General features: G+C 51.0%; 1 protein-coding gene and 1 long non-coding RNA gene across 22 annotated transcripts in view; one reads left to right on the top strand and one right to left on the bottom strand.

The window, feature by feature from the left end:
• Nucleotides 1–1,330: 1,330 nt before the first annotated feature.
• On the top strand, nt 1,331–4,244 carry LOC138925231 (uncharacterized). The gene is made up of 2 exons (XR_011441180.1): nt 1,331–1,557; nt 4,113–4,244. It is a non-coding gene; the product is annotated as an uncharacterized lncRNA (long non-coding RNA).
• Nucleotides 4,207–17,598, bottom strand: part of NAV2 (neuron navigator 2) — a 706,422-nt gene continuing 693,030 nt past the window's right edge. For 20 of the 21 annotated variants that reach the window (XM_070274944.1, XM_070274945.1, XM_070274947.1 and 17 more), the window contains 3 exons: nt 16,971–17,089; nt 10,475–10,678; nt 4,207–7,743 (listed from right to left, as the gene is read on the bottom strand). In XM_070274944.1, coding sequence (XP_070131045.1) covers nt 7,618–7,743; nt 10,475–10,678; nt 16,971–17,089 — 449 coding nt within the window. In that variant the 3' untranslated portion in view covers nt 4,207–7,617. The remainder of the gene's footprint in view (nt 7,744–10,474; nt 10,679–16,970; nt 17,090–17,598) is intronic. The other variant, XR_011441179.1, reaches the window with a different exon arrangement.

Raw genomic sequence — 17,598 nt, 5'->3', positions numbered from 1 at the left:
GGAGGTGTCGGCAGGGCTGTGCTCCCTCGGAGATTCTGGGCAGAATCCCTTCTTGCCTCTTCCTAGAAGCTCCTGGTGGAGGCGACGAGTCCTTGGTGGCCTCAGCTTGCTGCCACACAGCCCTCTCTCTGCCTCCATCCGCACGTGGCGTTCTTCCCTCAAGTCTTTGCATTATCTTCTTACAAGGACCCCGGTCATGTTGGATTAAGGGCCTACCCCACTCCAATGTGACCTCATCTTCATTCATTGCACCTGCAAGGACCTTATTTCTAAACAACGTCATATTCTGAGGTACTGGGAGTTAGGACTTCAACATAATGTTTTAGGGGACACGGTTCAACCCCTTACAACAATCAGGAGTGGAATTGCTGAGCTGTCTGATCAGATCCTGGGAAAGGACCTGGGTGCAGACAGCTGATTTGTGCTGTGCTGTCAGGAAGCGCAACTGAGGGTAGAGCTGGGACCAGGGTGAGGTGAGTGAGGCTTCTGGGGTACAAAACTTAAGGCAGAGTCCCTCTCGGGGCTGGGCCGTAGGGCCCTCATCCTCATGCCAGCTCTGAGGGAGGGAGTAGACAAAGTGTGACGAGGAAGGGAGAAAGCCAATAAAGGGTCCTTAATTGCCACTGTGGGCAACTGGGGCTCAGTCCCATTGGGGACCCCCTAAGGAGCCCTGTAGGATGTGCCCCACACTTGTCCCACAGAAGGATAGAAAGCTGGGCACTCGTCCCCCAGCTCCTGTCCTGCATTGGTTGTAGGGTCTATGGGGGCACTGAGTCCTTGGTGGGCTGCTCTGCTCTTGGAGAAAGTTCTCAGAGAGAAGAGACCTGGGTGCTTGCGGTGGGAAGCTGTCAGCACACCAGTTGCCCCCTGCAGGCTCGGTGAAGTCAGGGTGTGGACTGAGGCATCAGTGGTGTCTGCTGGAGCCCACGCCTTGCAGTGCTGAGACCACTCACTCAGCGCACTGAGTCCACTCTGTTGTCCATGCTCCAAGGTGGTGGCTGGTGGCAATCTCTAAAGAGAGACCCAGAATGGGAGGGTTGGTGGATCAAGCTACCGTCTCCACTGCTACAGCTAGTCCTAGGGCCGTAATTGAGATTCAGCACCTCCTGTCTCAGTCTTCCGTTCCGGGTCCCTCTCACCCTCAGCCAGCACTTCCAAAGGTCTGGATGACCCAGACCTTCCTTCCTGAAGGATCTGAGCAACGGTTTACCTTGGCCTCGTCGGGCTGTGGTGGCTGCAAATGCCCATTCACAGTTATCGCCAGGCACGGCACTGCCAAGAGGTGACGCTGAGAGCTCTCCACGTTCCAGACATACTTCTCACCGCTCCCGTTATGCAGCCCTAGCTCCTCAGCACAATCACGGTGATTACCCCACCAGCAGAGTAACTCCTGTCGCTGCCAGCGGGGACAGTCCCAAGTGACCAGGGAGCAGGTGGAGATCTAAAGTCCATGGGAGAAGAGAAGAAGCCCTCCTCCCACCTCCCCACGCCAGGGACCAGCCCCTCGAATTCCGCAGAGCCTGGAGTTGCAGGAACAGGAAGCAGAGAATTCCCAAGGTGGGTCGCTGCGGGTGGCTCCTGCTTCCACTCCTCGGTCCCCACACCTCTGTATTCTGGCCGTGGGGCACCCAGCAGCAAATAATGGCTGGCGGTTGAAAATGAGAACTGTGCTCCAACACACAGAGTCTGTCCCAAGCTGCTGCCTTAATTCAGCCTCTGAGAGGACAGTCTGACCTCCAGCTCTATAGAAGGAAGCAGTGGACCCCATGGTAGTCTGTCCTTTGTCACGTTCGCTCCTCCATAAAATAGGTCCTTTGGTCTGAAACAACATATTCATCATTCCATGTATTAAGGCAAGCGTGCGTTGGGTTTATTTTGGGAAAGTCTGTCCTATTCTGTCTTCATGAACTCTTTGTCGGTGGTGGCACTGATACCACAGTCTTCATTAATGACCTTTACTATCCGTCTTGGGGTCTGGTAGAGAAATCCCTCTCTTCCTCTTCTTCCTCACTGGTTGTGCTGCACCCTTTGCATTTCAATATCCAGTTTCAAATCATCTTGTCAATCCCGTAAAAACCATGTTGGGCTTTTTGAGTGGGATTACATCAAACCTATAGTCCATTTTGGATGAAGTGATATCCTTACAATATTGAGTCTTCTAATACATAAACAGAATACATCCATTTCTTTGGGTCTTCTCTAATTTCTCTCAATAATGTTTCATAGATTTCTGTGTAGAGGTTTTACACATCTTACATTGCATTTATGCCTAGGCATTTGATATTTTTGATGCTTTTAAATTGATATTTTTAAATTTTTTAAACTTTTGGCTGCATACGGATGTTGATTTTTGAGTACTGATTTCATATCCAGCAAATTTATTCAACTTATTTCTAATAACCTGTGAATTCTTTTGGATTCCCTAAGTACATTATGTTATCTGTGAATAAAGACAGTCTAATTTCTTCCTTTCCCATCCTCATGAGTTAGGTCTCTTCTCTGCACTAAAGTCTCTACTATGATGCTAAGTGGTGACAGGAGGCATCTTTGTCTTCTAATCTGAAAGGGAAAATATTCAAGATTTTACCATTAAATATGATGCTTTCCATAGTTCTTGCTTTAAATATTCCTTGTAAATATTTAAGATGTGTTGATTGCAGTGCTGTAAGAAATCCCGAGGCAGATGGCCCAGGTAGGCCACACCTGGACTCCTCAAACACACAAACAAAGAGAAAATGTTTGTTGCGTTAGGCTGCTAGATTTGGGGAGTAGTTTGTTACACAGCAGCAAATAACTAATACAGAAGGGATGTGTGATCCTCCCCTCAAAGTCCATCCTAGGGTCCCTGTAGCATCAAGTGACAGAAGGATGTGGGCTTTAGAACCAGATAAAGTGCAACTCCATTTCTACTTTACAGTAAGTTACTTACTGCTCAGGCTCCATGTTCTCCCTGTAAAATGGAGATGATCATACCCACCTCTGAGAAGTGCTGTGATCAGGACAAAGTGAAATTCTTGGTACAGTGTCTGGCACCTAGTAAGTACTTAAATGCACAGCTCCCTGCCTTCCTTCCTTCTTTTAAAAAGTCAGAGGCAGTCCCGTGGCCGAGTGGTTAAGTTCATGTGCTCTGATTCAGTGGCCCGGGGTTCACCAGTTCGGATCCTGGGCATGGACCTACACACCGCTCATCAGCCATGCTGTGGTGGCATCCCACATAGAACTGGAATGACTTACAACTAGGATTTACAACTATGTACTGGGGCTTTGGGGAGGGAAAAAAAAAGAGGATGATTGGCAACAGATGTTGGCTCAGGGCCAATCTTCCTCACCACCCCCCCCAAGCATAAATAAAAAAATAAACATTTAAAATAAAAAGCCACCTAGCCCATCATGCCCTTTACCCATGCTGGTCATATTTCCTAGATAACATCAGAATACTCTGTATAGCAAGGGGGTAGAATATGTCACGTGAGTTGTCAAAACATTTGGACTATCTCCTCTTCGTTTGTTGACAGGCGTTAAAAACTGCCTGTGCTATGCATCGGGATGCCTCATCTCCCCGGGCTGGGCCACTGTTGTGCACCACAATAAGCTGGACACTTCATGTCACTCCACCTCCCTCACCTCTTCTAGGATCCTTGTCAAGTTGTTTTCTCTGAGCCTGTTTTTTTCACTTGTGAAATGGGAGTAAGAATACTTACCTCCTCAGGGTCATTTGCAGATTATACTGGAGCATTTGGGAAAGCATGTGGCAATTGGTATGTACTCAATAGGTTAAAAAAAAAATCTTCCTTATGCCAAGAGGTCGACAAGGGTGCCGGCCGGATGCTGACACGGCTTGCTACTCTGTGTGGTCTTGGGCCCAGAGCACTGGCATCGGCAGGGAGCCTGTTACAAACTGAGAGTGTCAGGCCCTGCCCTGGACCTGCTAAATCAGAATCTGCATTTCCACAAGATCCTCAGTGATTCCTAGAGTTCGAGAGGAGCCTGGAGTTCTGCGTTTCTAACAAGCTCCATGTGAGCAGCAATAACTTAGATGAGAAACAGAAGAGGTGGGATGTTGGTGACATAGTGGCAATGACAGGTTTGCAAATGTTTTGCATTCTCCCTAGGTTTGCTGCATCCAAATAAGAATGACTTCCTCTTGGCATGAAATGGAACTCCAACGGGGACTCGCTCCAGCACAGAAAAGCCAAACCGCCAATCTGAATAAATAAGCATAAATTTTATTGAATCATGAATAATTTAAGACTGGTACAATCATCAGCTTTATTCTCTATGACGTGGGGCATGATCTCCAGCAGATCGTTGGCAAATCCAAAAACCTCAGGACAAATGAAAATTAAATAGGGAAGGAGGGTGGGAGGGAGGAAGAAGGAGGGGGAGGGGAGGAAGGCTGGGGGGGGGGTGTGGGGAGGTGGGGGAGGGAGGAAGGTAGGGAGGGGGGCGGAAGGCAGAAGGTGGTGGGGGGAGGGCCAAAGGCAGGGAGGGAAGATGGAAACATACCGTACACAAAATACTCAATTCCTAGTTTTCTCTTTAAAAATGGCTAGAAAAAATTCATCAAAATGCAGCACTTTAATCAATTATTTACAATTTCTATGTTACAATGAAAAAATGTACATCTTATAGAACATATTTCATAAACTGCTCCACTGGAAACAACTAGCTCAAAACAGCAAACCTTCCATTTAGTATCCACAAAGTCAGATTATTTTTTTCTTTTGAAGTAGATTCGCCACGATCAAATTTGAATACACAGAATTTTGAAATTTAAGCATCAACAGTAAAATAAAAAACATCCCCAAGATACCACAAAGGTCTAGGCAAATCTTGTTCTTGTTCCTGTCCCACCCCTACCCCGCCCCCCCTTAAATTAAACGGTACCCCCATCTCATTTATGGCCCGTATAATTCTTGGCAGTTTGGGAAGAAAACTTTTGGCTTCCATTGGTAACTCAACATAAATGTTGCATAGAATTTCATATATTTCAAAATTCGCCTAAATGTAAAAAAAGGCAAAATGGAAGCATTTCGGACAGAGCCCTAAATGAGTAGAAAGTCACTTTGTCAAAGGTGAGTGACACTGAAGTAGAAGAGGACCAAAATAAGAAATGTGCATGTCAGACAACCCTGCTTCCCGAAACTGTAGGAAGGACACCGAGCTGTGAATCGTACAAGGGTTACACTACTTAAAGTCACCGGTCGCCAGTCGGGCAGCACCAGGGACAGAGGTCTCGGTTCTGCCCTGGACCCAGTGGGAGGGAAGTCTGTGGGAGAGGGGAGAAGAGAAAGTGAAGAGAGGGTGTCGTAAAAAAAAAAAAGTTGTGAACAATACTGCAGGTGTCTACTCACCAGGTGGCTGGGAAAACTGCCCAAGAGGAGAAGTCAATTTTACCTCCTCCCAAATTCACAGTATGAGCGTGTAAGGTCATCGCTGGGAGATAAATTGAGAAGGACCACTCTTCAGGTTTACCAGAAGGCTCAGGGTGTGGCCCGTGGTCACAGGCTAAATATATGGATCAAAAACGTTATGAAAAACAGAACAGAACAAGCCACACTCACACACCCAGATGACTAAGGAAGGCTCGGCAGGGGGTTGAGTCCACTGAGATTAAAGCAGAGACAGGACGAGAGGTTTTCCATTCCCCAGCTAGCGGGACACATTCCCCTTTTCCTTTCCAGGAAGAAAACGGTGTCATCCAACGTAATGTGAGCAGTTTCAGGTCAAGCTCTTGTGGGAAGAAAGTAAGAAAAAAATGCAGAGAGATGGATCTTCAGAAATAGAAATGTAAAAGATGCAATAAAAACCCTGATCGTTAACAGAGACACCCCCACTGGGGTCCAATAAAGATTCTCTTTATAAGACAGAAACAAACAACTCAAAGATTTACCACACCCTGTAAAGAAAATAACCAGCATGTTGAAGACACACACGAGCAGGCATGTCTCAGCAATGTTACGTAGACTTGTAGGAACTTCTGCCTTTTCCTGCACAAGACAGATCGTTGTCCAGTCAGGGTGTTAGCTGCAGGCTGATAAGAACCTAAAAAATGGATCTTTTTTTTTTTTCCCATAGTCACGCATCCACACAAACGAGTCTACTGGATGAGAAAAGTCACAGCGACTTGAGTTCTTCTAAGGAGTAGATGACTTCTTAGCCCTGTTTGCTCTGAGGGGGAAACAAAAAAACGGACCCCAGGCAGGCACGACACTCATAAATGGACACGGTTAGTACAAAACCAGTAAGGCATCGCTTTGGGAAGGTCAGCACCAAAGAGGTCAGGCAAGGCTCGTCCGGACAGAGGCCAGGGCTGGGGCTTCTGGAAGGGAGCGGCTGCCCCCCCGTGTTGAATTGCGTCCCGTTGGTTCTGAGGAAAGTGCAAATGTTTCACGAGGTGACCTCCCCACCCCGGCTGAGGTTGGGGCTGGCGCTCGAGGTGTCGACGCACGTTCTGAAGCCTCGAGGACGAGAAGGAAAGGCAAGGTGGGCTTACCCGCGTGTTGGGGATGGGGTCCTGGTCCACGTTACGGACGCAACCACCCCCAACCCCAGGGGGAGGAGGTGAGCGTGCAGAACTGTGAGGGTGGACAACTGAAAACCCAAACTCAGCAGGACCAAACCGAAACTCCACTCCTGTGGTTCTCACTTTCACCAAAGGATCGATTCCGACCAAGAGGGGAAGGAGAAGGATCTTCAAAATCAAACAGTCCGAAAGGGAGAAACTCAACCTCATTTTCAAAGGGGTGATCAGTTCTCCAGAGCAGACCAATTCTCACGGCACACAGTGTTGTCAGAAAGGAAACCTGATTCACTTGTCTCTAAGAAGGAAACAGACACAGGCCATTCTGCATGGCAGCCACATCCGCTCGCACACATTCGCACGACCCCACACTAACTCTCGTGGGTTCATCGGAGGCTGACGGATCTGAAAGGTGTGGTTGGACTGGAACAGGCAAAATACCTCTCGGGCAAGGAGAGCACCATTTAAAAACAGAACAGAGAGCACGATTTGCTTTTTCCTAAGGTTTCCCTGCACTGTAGCTCTGTGGTTTGTTGAGTGACCAAAGCAAGTGTCCTAGCTAGCACCAGTTCAGTCTGTGGCCGGCTGGGTGGACAGGCGGGTTGGTGTGGAAGTGGGCGTGCTGGCGGCAGAGCTGGTCTGGAGGGTCTGTTCTGAGGGGAAGCCGTGCTGTCTACGTTTCCACCTGCACTCCAGCCCCTTCTGTCTCTGGGCAGCTCATGACAGGATACTGCTTGGTTCCAAGTTTCAGGTGGGGTCTTTTTTTTTAATTCTTTTTGTTTCAGTGGTGATGATCCTTTCCCGAGAAGTATCTTCAGTGTCTTAGGGAGGTCACAGCAACAAGGCAAAACAACAACGAAAACAAAACAGACGATAGTGCAGTTCTCACTGTGGAAGGACGTGGTCCAGAGCGGCTGGCCCGGGATGCTGCACCTAGGTCAAGGCTGCAGGACGAGGGGTCTTGGGGTCCCTTGCAGCTTTCAGGCTGCGGCCGGGGGCTGGCTCAGGAGGGCATCTTCAGGATGGTGCAGAGGATCGAGGTGGAGCCGGGTGAGGAGGGGAGGAGGTGGGCCGGCTCCACGGCCGGGCCCCTGTCACAGCGTAGACTCCAGGGACGAGTCCAGGATGTCGTCGTGATGGCTGTTGCTGTTGGAGTCGCTGTCGTAGCTCTGGGGGCTGGAGTAGTTGGCTGCCTCCTGCAGCCTCATCAGCATGTTCATCTGGGGAAAGAGTGGACAGGATGAGCAGCGTTCAGTCCCGCCAGCCGCCCATCTCTGCCTCCTGGAGGCTCACCTGGGACTGTGGCCCTGCTGTGGGGCAGTGGACCACAGCATGGACTCTGGGCTAGGCTTCCAGGGCTCAAATCCTGGCTCCATCACTTACTAGCTGCATGACTTTGGACAAGTTACTTAACCTTTTCGTGCCTCAGTTTCCTCACGGGTCACATATGAATGATAATCGTATTTTTGCTACATTCTGTGTGGATTGAGTCAATATATGCAGAGCGCTGAAAACAGCATAGAAATTCCTCTACCAATATGGTATTTATTTTTATCTGGGAGGGGCACACCTTCCTCAAGCATGCCCTCAGCCTGGGTTAAGGTGCTAGGTGGGTGTCCCCGCTCCTGGAACCCATGCATCAGCACGGCTGACATCCGAAGCGCATGCTCCCCTTTCGATGAGCATCAAGCAAACCCAGCTCTGGCCAGAGGGCAGCCTGGAGCCCCTGGGCTCCAGCTCCTGTCAAACCTTCCCAAGGAGGGGAACGGCAGCACAGCTATAAGCAGAGCCCCAGAGAGGCCTCGTGGATTCCAATTCAGGAACCTTTGGGCAAATTACCTAACCTATCTGAGCCGCCAGCTCTCCATCTACAGGATGGAGAGAGAACAGCAGCAGAGGGATGAAGAACATCTCTTAGGGATGAAGTAAGAACAGAATGACAGGATGTGTATCAGGCCCTCAGAACAGGGCCGGGCACAGAGAAAGTGCTCAATAGAGGTGATCTGCTATCATCATCCTCATCATCTGATGTAATGAAAAGAGTCTGAAGATGGTGCCCTTGATTCTTCCCTGGTCTACGGTCCATTAGTCATTTTTTCAAAGTGGAGATGGGAAACTAAAAGCTACTTTTATTTTATTTATAACTTTAAGTTGTATAAGTATTTTATATTTTATCTGGTAAGTAAGCTAGGAAGATAGGGTCTTTGTGAGCTAAGGCTAAGACATGGTGCAGCTGGGTGTGAAATCCGGCTGCGCCCTGGCCAGCTGCCCCTCAGGATGCCCAGCAGAGTCTCCCTGCGGGAGCCAGGCCACAGAGGCACCATCAGCGGCTGCCCATCTGCACAGCTGTACCTGGGGAAGAGGTGGGGCTGAAGTACAATGGAAAATCCTTGACAGCCAGGATTATTTACTCACTCATCAAACATTCCCAGTGTGCCCATACTACACAATCTGGAACAAAAACAAGTAGGTCCTGTCCTCTTGGAGCTCTCAGTCCCATGATGGGGACAGACTAGCAAACGAGAGAGCTATTACAACAGAGACCTGTGGCCCTGGCCTGAGAGAAGGGGACTCAGGAGAAACACCAAATAGCTAACTTGGTAAGTAGGGTTTGTGGGGCTGGCACAGCTCGCTTCTTTCTGGGGGCCTGGGGTTGGAAGGAGAATCCTATGTAACTGTTCCGAGAACCCCAGGTCTTATCTAAACGCCTTCTGTGTTTATTGAGTGACTCAAATATTCCTGGTTAAGAAGAGAGTGTCTGGGGATGAGCTGGCCATTCCTCCTCTGGATATCCTAAATTCTATTTTGATGTAAGTTAAGACCTCATGAGCCTGCACCCCATGACTTTGGCTTTTAGCCACGGTTAGTGTTAGAAATGGCTTTTTACAGTTTAATCCTTTCCTCTGTAAAACTGCTGCTGTAGACGCTGCAAATCAGGTTGTGCAGAGGAACACAAACAACAAATGCATTTAAAAATAGCTTCTGTTCAAAAAGCCCCAATAGGACCCAGCTCCAGCGCACCAGCCAGGAGGATGGCAGACAGCCCAGAGCACCTATTATTATTATTTTTCATCTAGCAAATCAATGAGTCACTAGGGCTAGGACAGCAAATCAGTTGTCAGTGAATCCTGCTGCATCTCTTATGAAGATGTTCTTTCATTAGGTAATGCAAGTAATATTCTCTGCTGTGTTTTTCCTTTTGCTTTAGTTGCCAAGGGAGCTCAGGCCTAAACTTAAGGCACGATAATGGTCCATTAACCACGGGAGGTTCTGGTCTACGTGCTTCCGCCCTCTCTTACAGGGCCGTGATTGATTAGGTCTAATTTTGCGGTATGACTATGAACGGGCCTCATGTTGGCAGTTCTATGACTGCAGTGTTAGCGTCACTGGCCCAGGTCCCCCCGAAAGGGCCTTTGCTGCTTTAGCAACAGCGGAGTGACCAGGAAGCTCAGGCAGCATGAGAGACTCATCTCGCTGGCCGTGGGACCCACGTTCAGGTCGCCCTGGCCTCCGTGAGTCCCTCGTGCTCTCGAGCCTCCCTGGCCTGTGCCCTGGTCATTTGGCGTGGGTGTCTGCTCCTTAGCAAGCTCTGTTTCTGCTCTGTTGCTAGTGGAGAGCTCAGTGGACCAGGACAGCACCTGATCAAGGTGGCACCCAGATCAGAGGGCAAAGAGGGGTGTAGGGACAATAGGTGTGGGGACACATAGGGGAAAAAATAAAATTCCTAACCTTTCCCTTATACTACGACAAATTTCAGAGGGTTTAAAGGCTTTAGTGAAAAACTAGAACCATGGGAGAATATATTGGTAAAAAAGTCCCCAAGCATGTGATGGGTCCAGCCTTCCAAAGCAAGGCCAGGGCTCAGTCACCTCCCTATTTCCAGCGTGCCTTGCATCACTATACAGTAGGCGCTTAATGAATGCTGAACTGCTCTGGGAGCTGAGAACTCACCAGCGGGTCTCCTTCAGCATCGCTGGGGGGCATCTGCTTGCTCGTTGACCCTTCCCGAGGCATGGAGTAGCCATCAAAGCCGACATCCTCAGGCCGGAGCTGCAGCAGGGGAGGCCACTCGTGCTGCTGTGGGCTGGCTGCCCAAGGGTAGGTGTCCATCACCCACTTGGCGGGATCCTCCCAGGGGGCCCGCCTCCCATAGAGCTGAAAACAGGAAGAGCAAGAATACTCAGAAAGTGGGCTGAGACCTCTACTGCAGCCCTGATTTTGCAGCCTTCTGAAAAACTCCCCAAACCCAGCATTACGAGTCCCCCGACAGAGTCATTTCACTTCCAGAACCCCATGCTGGGAAAGAAGTCATCCAAGGCACACACAGCCTGATGTGCCAAGACGGAGGGCAGCATGAGCTGAGGGTCAGGACTCCGGCTCTGGAGTCAGGCTGACCTAGGTTCCCACCTCAGCTCTGCCACTGACTCACTGTGTCACCCTGAACTCTGAGCCTTGCTGATCCAGCTCGACACACAACCCCTGATTTGAAGCATTTGCCAGTTCCTGCGGTGTAACTACTCCCACCAGGGCCGATTGGAAACTATCCCCATGACGTCACGGATGCCGAGTTGGGAAGAGGTGCTGACTATCAGCTCACACGAGCGGACTCTAGTATCCCACCGGGTGCTCCCGCCCACAGCACACAGATCGGGTGCTGGGCATCACGAATGGTCCTAGTCCCACAAAACCCCATTTCTTGACGCGGGTCTGACTCTCAGAGCCCCTCTCTAGAAGCACTGGTTACTTAAAACGGCAAATTGTTACCAGAGGTTACATGTGGGGAGTGCTTCTCCTCCCTCACGTATTTCTCAAAATTGCCCTTAATAAGTAATTTGCTCTTAAAACAGAAAACTATTTTATCACTTAATTTGATAAGACCAGTGCCAGGCCTCCAAGCTCCTTTTCTTAAGCCTTAAATATGTAATGATAAAATGATTTTAGTGAATCTTACTGGCAAGTTCTAGAAATACGCACGTTCTTTAAAGAATGAAAACCCAGGCTGCCCCACTCCCCATGGCGAGGCTCTGCGCATTACGTGGCGGGGCAGAGTCTCTCTCTCTTTCCCCTCTAACGCCGCCACTGCTGCCACACCTGACAGCTCACTGTGCGCCGGGGACGTGAGAAGCAGTGATTCCGAGAAGCATTGCTCCCCGAGTTTCTCAGAAGAGAAGATAGGCGCAGGGACGAGACGAGGTAGAACTGGAATCCCACACCCCGCTGGGGTCTGAGCATGTGTGGTGGGAAGTGCTCACAGCCAGGCCGAGACATGACCCAAGGGCAGTGCCGGCTGTGGCTCTGGGAGGCACCCCCTCCACCGGGGACCATGGGGTACCAAGACCAAAAACTCCTGAACCACAGTGGCTGCAGGGGGCTTCTACAGTAAAATGACATCTGGCCCACCGACTGTCTGTCTGTCAGCTCCCTCTGCCCTCCTGGGACTCCTGCAGCTGAGGAGGGAGTGAGGGCAAGATGCTGATGTAGAACAGGGCTGAGCAACAACTGATGAAACCACGTCTTTCCAAGTCACAGGCTGCCTCAGCTCAAAGGAAGTGGGGTCACCTATCCCAGCCCTTTCATCTACCAGATGGGAAAGTTAGGACCTAAAGAGAAGAGCCAGTGGGAAAAGAGCTGGATTGGAACTAGAATGAGAGCAGAGCTGGATTCACACTAGGACCCCAATTTCCTTGTCTGACCTTTCCTCTCTCCCCCTCCTGAGTCTGCTCTGAACCACCCGGTACCAGCAAGAGCCACAGGACTCAGCCGGAACTGGAGCAGGGAGACGCAGACCAGGCTGCCCTCCAGACGAGGACACGTCAACCCAGGCTGGCTTTGCTGTCCCCTCCAGCGGTCTCATGACTGCCTAAGCTACATAGACTTTCATCAGGGAAGCTGCCCCCCTGCCCACTCTGCAGATGGGCCCACCCAACTCCCTCCACTGAGGCTGCCTCCCCTCCACTCAAGACGTACACAGCCTCCCATGACCTCATCGCTTTCTCAGACACCAGCACCCCTCCTGTCTAGCGCTCTGCCTCTGTCTGTTACTAAATCTTCCCCAACCTGGGGCGGCGGTGAGTCTCAGGTCGGAGAATGCAGTCTGGCATTCTGAAGGCATGTCACAGTCTGAGCAGGAAGGGATCATGTGTAGGTACGTGCCAGGGAGGAGGGGAACACAAGCATGTGGGGACACTTAGAACTGAAGAGGCCTGTTCCAGATTAGAAACATTCCTGCAACTTTGAGAAGCTTCTCCCTCCAAGGGAATTCCTGACGGAATGGAGCTGCCTATCCCAAGCCAGACCTCATGCATGTGAGGCTGAACTGAGCCCTCATTTCTGACAGCTACTGCTTCTGTCTCCATCCTCCACCTGGAGGAGGGGATGCTCAGGGCTGCAGAATAACCGAGGCCGGAACTCAGAGCTCATCAAGTCCTTGGAGAGAAGCTGGCCCAGGGGTTTCCAGATATTTGCTCTTCTCTCCAGACCCCACCACTGAGTAGTTTGAGGAACTTTGGGGCTCCACAGAAGCCAGCTTGATAAAACGGGCTTCTAGTTGAAACGTCAGACTACAGATGGGGAACCTGAGGCCTAGGGAGGGGAGACTCGCCCAGGGTCTCAGAGTAGGTGGGGTAATCTGTCCACCAGGGGGACAGGAGCCTTCCGAGTTCCGCTGCAGACTTGAGACACTTTGGCAACTGTTTACAACAGCAGCTCTGAGGGGAACAGGCCTGGGGACTGAGTCATAAGACAAACGTACACCAGGCACATGCCAATATCACCTGCGAGAACAGAAAGTACTTTTACGAGCCTCCCGCTTGCTGCCGGACACATTCAAGTGCAGGTGATGAGAGGCTGGGTAAGGACTGTGGTGAGCAAAGGAAACATCACAAAGCTCCCTGGCCCCACTGCAGAGCCGTGAGGCAGCTCTGGGCAGGCGGGCAGGCGGGCAGGCGGGCAGCCAGCCAGCAAGCCAGCCAGCCAGCCAGCCAGCCAGCCAGCCAGCCAGGAGGAGCCTGGTATGACCACTGGATCAGGAACACGGGGCCAAGACACTGGAAACCAAAACCTGGGCCACTGTGAGGCTTCAGACTCTGCAGGATGCACATGTATGTCACACATGGAGGCATCAAGGTCCTTATATACACACGTACCCCCTCTAATCTTACTGGGAAGACTCAAAACTTGCAAAGGTATCTGGTACCCACTAGGGGGCAATGCCACGCTTCCTTAAGGCAAGGATGCACCTCTGAGGGCTGATGGCAGCAGGGTCTCTGTGTTGCCCACCCCCACAGGCAGCCCCATCAGAGGCCATTCTGCGGGCTCCGCCTCTTCTCAGCTTAGAACCTTGGCCAAGGGCTTGCCTGCTCTGAACCGCAGCGTGCTCCCCTCATGGCCACACCACTCACCTCACGGGGTCAGGCAAGGAGTAAATGACCCTGCACAGGGCCCAGCACACAGTAGGCATGGACTCAAAGTAAGAGGAAGGAGAGCAGAGGATCTTAAATACAGGAATCATCTTGTCAACTGAAATCCTATGTAGAAGTCCACTATATGAAAGACAAGTGTTGGTTCCCTGAGCCACCTGAGGCTTCTAGGTGGAGACATGGGGTCCTCAGGACAGCCTGAGATTCACAGAAGTAACTGAGGAGTCAGCTAGACCGGGGCACCGACGCCAGCTCATCACACCCCGCTGAGTGAACTTGGGAGGGGTCAAACCTCCTGTGAGCCTTGGTCCCTTCGTCCACCAGGTGCACACCGAGCTATCAGAACTGAACGCGACAATGCGTGTCAGGCCCCCCGCACGGCGCTGGTGAGGAGCAGGCCCCCAATAAAAGTCAGCAAACTTCCCTTCAAAACCAGAGGCACGAAGAACACACCAGCTTTCCTCATGAATCAGCAGATTCTCTGGGGCCTCCTGGGCTCATCAGGACGATGAGGTCACAGATTTGAGACTGGGGGGCTCACTTTTAAGCAACCTAGTAAAATGCTAACTCTGGCTGCCTCCCCTGGCGGCTCCCGTGCTCTTGAAAAATTAGCCTTAAAAGACCTGGCAGCACCAGGAAGCAATGCCTGTTCCTGCCTCACACGGAACTGGTACGTCTCATGAGACTGGGGCACGTCCCTGTCCCCTGCCCCAGAGGGGCTGTTCCACAGCCATCCTCAAGTCTTTTCAAACTGTGGCCTCGCTCTTGTGGGAAAGAAGCTCCTTCACAATGAACTCCATCAGCAACCTCTACAGGACGTGAAGCGGGGTTCAGACCCCCTTTCAGAGCCATGCCCACAGGCCCTTGTGAAGTTTAGGATGCCAGCGCTGTCCATCCTTGGTGAGGACCCATGCGCCTGCTGACGTGTAGCTTGAGGCTGGAGCACAGACAGTCTTCCCCTCCCCAGAGTGCCTCCTTGGGCAGGGGAAACCCTTATTCAAAGGAGCCCGTGAGTCTTTCCACGCATACTCTCCTGTTCCTCCCTGTCCTTCACCAGAAGATATATTTGGAGCAAAGAAGCACGTGGGAGACTGCAGAGGCAAGGCAGAATGATGAGGAAACAGTGCGCCTCTTCCACCCGCAATTCCTTCGGCTGCTTTTGAGCAGCATGAGTTTCCCCGGGGTGCTGGGTATTCCACAGTCCTGGGAAGCCACTGATGGAGAACAGAGGGGCGCAGCTTCTGCAAGGAAACAGACTGCAACAATCCAGCAGGGAGAGATGCTACCATTGGCCTGAGAAAATAGGAACGACTGGGTGGCTGTTGGGGTTTGCGGTACTAAGAAATCCATTTGCTAAAAGACTAAATTATGGTCAATTTACCCAGGCGAGGAAATTCATCTACCGAGGGAGATTCCACTGCTGAGATCTGAAACCTTTCTGAGTTTTTTTTTCTGAAAGCCACATTCACTAGAGAGAATGGAAATGCTCCCATCGATTAATGATCTTCAGACACTGCCAACTAATGATTTGGGGCTGGTCAAGGGACTGCCTCATTTCTTGCTACGTGCTCTGCCCTCACAATACACTTATGTTTCCACATGGTGGCTTGAATTTGCAGCCTACATGCTCCAGTTCAATGAAACACCAGTTGTAAGAGGTACAACACCTTCCTTGTCAAGTCCTTGGTCCGACCGCCTCTGCAGACCATCAGTGCTGCAACATGGTACAAAGCAGCCAAGTATTCACCAGGCTCAGCCAAATGGACAGAAACGACAAACACCGACCAAAGCCATTAATGGGCACTATCACACATGTACACGTGGGCGTGCCCTCTCCCACCCTCCACAGGCCTACAACAGCATCTCGCATCTTCCCTTGCGCGGGTCCGAGGAGACAAAGCAGCTCTCGGACAGCTGGCTGCTAGACTGGCTTCTGGATGTTCAACCGTGCACAACGTCTGCTGATCAGTGTGGGTGCTGGGAGTCCATGCACTGCTCAGGCTGCTCCAGGCTCAACAGTAAAACCACCGCAAGACCCTATTTACCGCTAAGCCCCTGGCTTGGTTACTCTGGGCTGGATGAGAAGGGAAGAGTTGTACTTTCCAGCTGCTGCGCGGCAGGAGGGACCTAAGCCTCAGGGGCCCCAGGGTCACCCGTGAGGGGCCTGGTGGCAGGTGGTGAGTGCCACGGCCCCAGGGCTCAGACTTGGAAGTGGAGCCAGAGGCTGGACTCACATCCCAGATGCCTCAAGATTCACTTTTATGACCTTGGGCAAGTCATATATTCTCTTTGAGCCTCAATTTTCCTCTTTTGAAAGATAGAGACAAAAAAAAAAGTCTCTGTCCAGGTGCCAGGACTGAGGCAAGGCTTGAACCAAATAGCAGACATGAGAATATTTTGCAAACTGTGAAGTGATCCGCCCCAGTACACTTCCATTTCTTATGCGCTCACTATGCCGAGCACTTCTGATTATGTTTAACCCTTGCAACAACTCTGTGGCAGAGTATTATTATTAATCTCTTCTACCAATGAGGGCACTTTGGCACAGACAGGCTAAATGACTTGTCTGGGGTCACACAGCCAACAGTGGCCAAGCCAGGATTTGCAGCCAACCATGTCCTACACTGTGCTAGAGTGATGGCCTCACAGGTGAGAGGCTGTCACCCCATTTCAGGCAGATTTCTGAAGGAGGAGATAAAGACAACTCATCTGGTCACCAAAACAGTCCTCCCAACATTTTGTTTTTTTGAGGAAGATTAGCCTTGAGCTAACATCCACCACCAACCCTCCTCTCTTTGCTGAGGAAGATTAGCCCTGAGCTAACAGCTGCGCCCATCTTCCTCTGTTCTATATGTGGGACGCCTGCCACAGCATGGCTTGATGAGCATGTGTAAGTCCGTGCCCAGGATCCGAACCAGCAAACCCTGGGCTGCCAAAGCAAGAGCATGTGAGCTTAACTGCTGTGCTACCAGGCCAGCCCCAACCATCCCCCCAACTTTGAGGAGGCCAGTGGTCAGTGTGCTCCTCACCTGGAGTCCTTCTCTGACGGCTTCCAGGAGATAGGGGATGATGGAGTAGTTCCACAAGTCAGTGAACCACACCCTGGAGCCATCCACATCGATGGGGCACGACAGGAAGAGCCGGGGGCCTGGGGACCACAGTGAAAGTCAGTCAGAGCCGAAATGGGGGGTCAGGAGAAGCCAGTCTGCATCCCTCACAGCAGGGCCCCTGGATTTTCTAAGCAACAGGAGGAATACCAGCTGCGAGTGGAGGACACAAAGCAGGACGCCTGGGCTACCTAACACCACCCGGGACATCTCTCCTCCAGGAAATCACCCAAAAGAGAGGAGAGGCTTTATGGAGAAAGGGGCTCGTTGCAGTATCATGAATCCTGAAAACGGAAGCACACTCAATGTCGGAAAGAACAGAGATGGTTAAGGAAATGATGATTTGATTACCTTGCAGTCTTTAAAAAGAATTATAAAAAACAAGCATCCACATAGAATGCTCACGAGACAACACGAGATGAGAAAGAACAGCACATCCTGTGTGCACATCATGACTGAACTCATAAAACATGTATGTGCGTCTGCACAAGGACAGGAACAGAAGCTCAAACTAAAATGAGGACGCCAGGAGGGTGGGGTGATCAGTGAC

Source organism: Equus caballus, chromosome 7, assembly GCF_041296265.1.
Source record: "Equus caballus isolate H_3958 breed thoroughbred chromosome 7, TB-T2T, whole genome shotgun sequence".
NCBI lineage: Eukaryota > Metazoa > Chordata > Mammalia > Perissodactyla > Equidae > Equus > Equus caballus.
Note: the sequence above shows the minus strand (reverse complement) of the source record. Positions and strands in the feature narration are given on the sequence as shown.